General features: G+C 39.7%; 1 protein-coding gene across 2 annotated transcripts in view; it reads right to left on the minus strand.

Moving 5' to 3' along the window:
* atms (RNA polymerase II-associated factor 1-like protein antimeros) overlaps nt 1-1360 on the minus strand; it is a 2881-nt gene extending 1521 nt beyond the window's left edge. The window contains exons 1-5 of one of the 2 annotated variants that reach the window (XM_018458826.1): nt 991-1360; nt 809-901; nt 410-734; nt 198-341; nt 23-126 (exon numbers count right to left, since the gene is read on the minus strand). In XM_018458826.1, coding sequence (XP_018314328.1) covers nt 23-126; nt 198-341; nt 410-734; nt 809-901; nt 991-1064 — 740 coding nt within the window. In that variant the 5' untranslated portion in view covers nt 1065-1360. The remainder of the gene's footprint in view (nt 1-22; nt 127-197; nt 342-409; nt 735-808; nt 902-990) is intronic. The other variant, XM_018458825.1, reaches the window with a different exon arrangement.
* Nucleotides 1361-2316: the final 956 nt, after the last annotated feature.

The following is a 2316-nucleotide window of genomic DNA, read 5'->3' on the forward strand; positions in this document are numbered from 1 at the left end:
AGAGAGACAGACACACACTTACCTTATCATGGCTTGTGACATTTCTTCTATCTGTGCTGGTACAGATCGACCAGTTGGTGCAGGATCAGAATCAAATATGACTTGCGCACATGGATATTTCCACAACTAAAAAAATTTTAAAAATTGTAACCATACATATGTAATGACAATATTGTTGACAGACGCTGCAATAGTACCTTAAAGTCTGGATATACTGGCAATATTTCTATAGGTACTACATTCGGTTTACTGTAGTGTCTTTCAATTGGCTTTTTATTGTCTTCAAATGTCTTTTCTATAGCTTTTATTTGGCTCTCACGGTCCATGTACAATGTTTCCTCCTGATTAAAAATAATTGAATTGGAAAATAAACAAATATGCTATAAATTTTGCTCAATATACATCATACCTTGAAATTCTTCTTGATACTGTAACCAACTTTGGCTTCAACCTTGTCTGCTGTTTGTGGCTGGAATCTCGTGCTTTCCGTGGAAATATATTCTGTGCGTCTCAACCATGAAACACTCCTGGCATGATGCCGAGAACGTTTAGAATCTTGAGGTGTGAGAACATCTTCTTCCAACAGCTTTTCGTCAGCTGGATCTAATTGAGCATTTGGATCTCCCGCATATGTGTCCTTATTTATTAGATCAATTTCTACTCCTAAATCATGTTCTGTCAATACTTCATATTTGTAATTACGTTCTAATGAGGTTGGATTATACTGAATAAATCTGCATTACAAACATGACAAATTATTACAAGACAAAAGGATGTACATGACAGTTTGATGAATCACATTACTCACCTGGTTGGTTCAAAGGGATAAGCTATAAATTTTGGGTCAAACGGGATATCCGGCAGCGTGTTGCAATATTTCACTCTGCATATAAGCTCAGATCTGAAAAAGCACAGGTCGATATAACAATGCTATAGTTAAGTACTGCTTATGATAATTCAGTTATCATATTCGCTGGTGTGCTTATTTACCGCTTCTCTGCTGGCCTGGCCACGCGTTTATCCCGGTCAGCTTGATTACTGTTAGTTTGGATGGTAGGTGCCATTTTTTTTATAGCGTCCTCAATAAATCTCTAGCAATCAATAATACAATTCAACTGGTGACACAAATTGAACGTGACGGCCAAAACCGAGTACTATATAACCACATCGTATATTATGCAATTAATACAACTGATCACAGCGTTATAAGTGAATTACAATTGAACACAACCAACTACAACCAGGAAGTTAGGAAATAAGGGTTAGGTGGGTTAGGTGGGACCGAGATATGCTTAGCCACGGAGTAATAAGAAGGAGATCAAGCTCAAGCGGTCGGCCATGAAAAAGATGGGCTCGAAACACGGTGTCGGAAAAGCACTGTATAGAAGAACTGATCTGAGCGCGCCTGTCGGAGAACTAGGATATTTTTCAACATGTCGTATTTCGTATGCGCGCGAAAAACGTGTTATGTGGGGTCTACAACAGAAGTCGTAGCGGTCGTAAGGTCTTAAGTCGTAGAAAATTAACCAATCACAGTTGATTATTCTTCTCATATTCGACTATGATTGGTCAATTTTCTACGACTTGAGACCTTACGACTGCTATGACTTCTATTGTAAACTCCGCATTAAAGGAGCCTACAGACCAGAGCGGCGTAGCGGTGAGCGGCGAGCGGTAGCCCAATAAAAGCCATGCTTCACTAATGATGTCACGCAAAAGCGTGGCTCTCATTGGGCTACCGCTCGTCGCTCACCGCTGTGCCGCTCTGGACGTGTTCATTTGACCGCACGACACTCGCTAGTACGCACTCAGTGCACACTAAATGGCACGAGATATTTTGACGGTGCCAGTTCAGTGCACTGGATATATATATATATAGGATATCAGTGCATTATTTGTCACAGTATAAAAGGATATACAGTAGGGACAAGCAAATCTGTAATTTATAGCATGCAAATGTGTACAATTATTGATAAGTATTGTTGTGTACATAAAAAATAAAGGTAATTATTCGGAATACCTCCCTCACCTCCGATTTCGATGAAATTAGGCTTATTCGATGCGTTTTTGCACAAAACGAAAGAATCTGGCAGAAAAAAGTGTCGCTCTGCCTCGCGAACCGAGATATTTAGCGTTAAAGTTGACGACTCTGCAGGTTAGGAAATCTGTCATACCGACTATGTGCACGAAATTTGAAATTAATGCTATAAAATAAATTAAACGTATGTAGTAGTGCTTAGACATTGTCCGCTTGGAATATTTGTAACCCATGTAGACAGTGGGGTGTATTGACAGTAATGCTTGGGTTCGGGCGGC

The sequence above is a fragment of the Mycetomoellerius zeteki genome, unplaced genomic scaffold (genome assembly GCF_001594055.1).
Source record: "Mycetomoellerius zeteki isolate Tzet28-1 unplaced genomic scaffold, Tzet1.0 scaffold785, whole genome shotgun sequence".
Taxonomy (NCBI): domain Eukaryota; kingdom Metazoa; phylum Arthropoda; class Insecta; order Hymenoptera; family Formicidae; genus Mycetomoellerius; species Mycetomoellerius zeteki.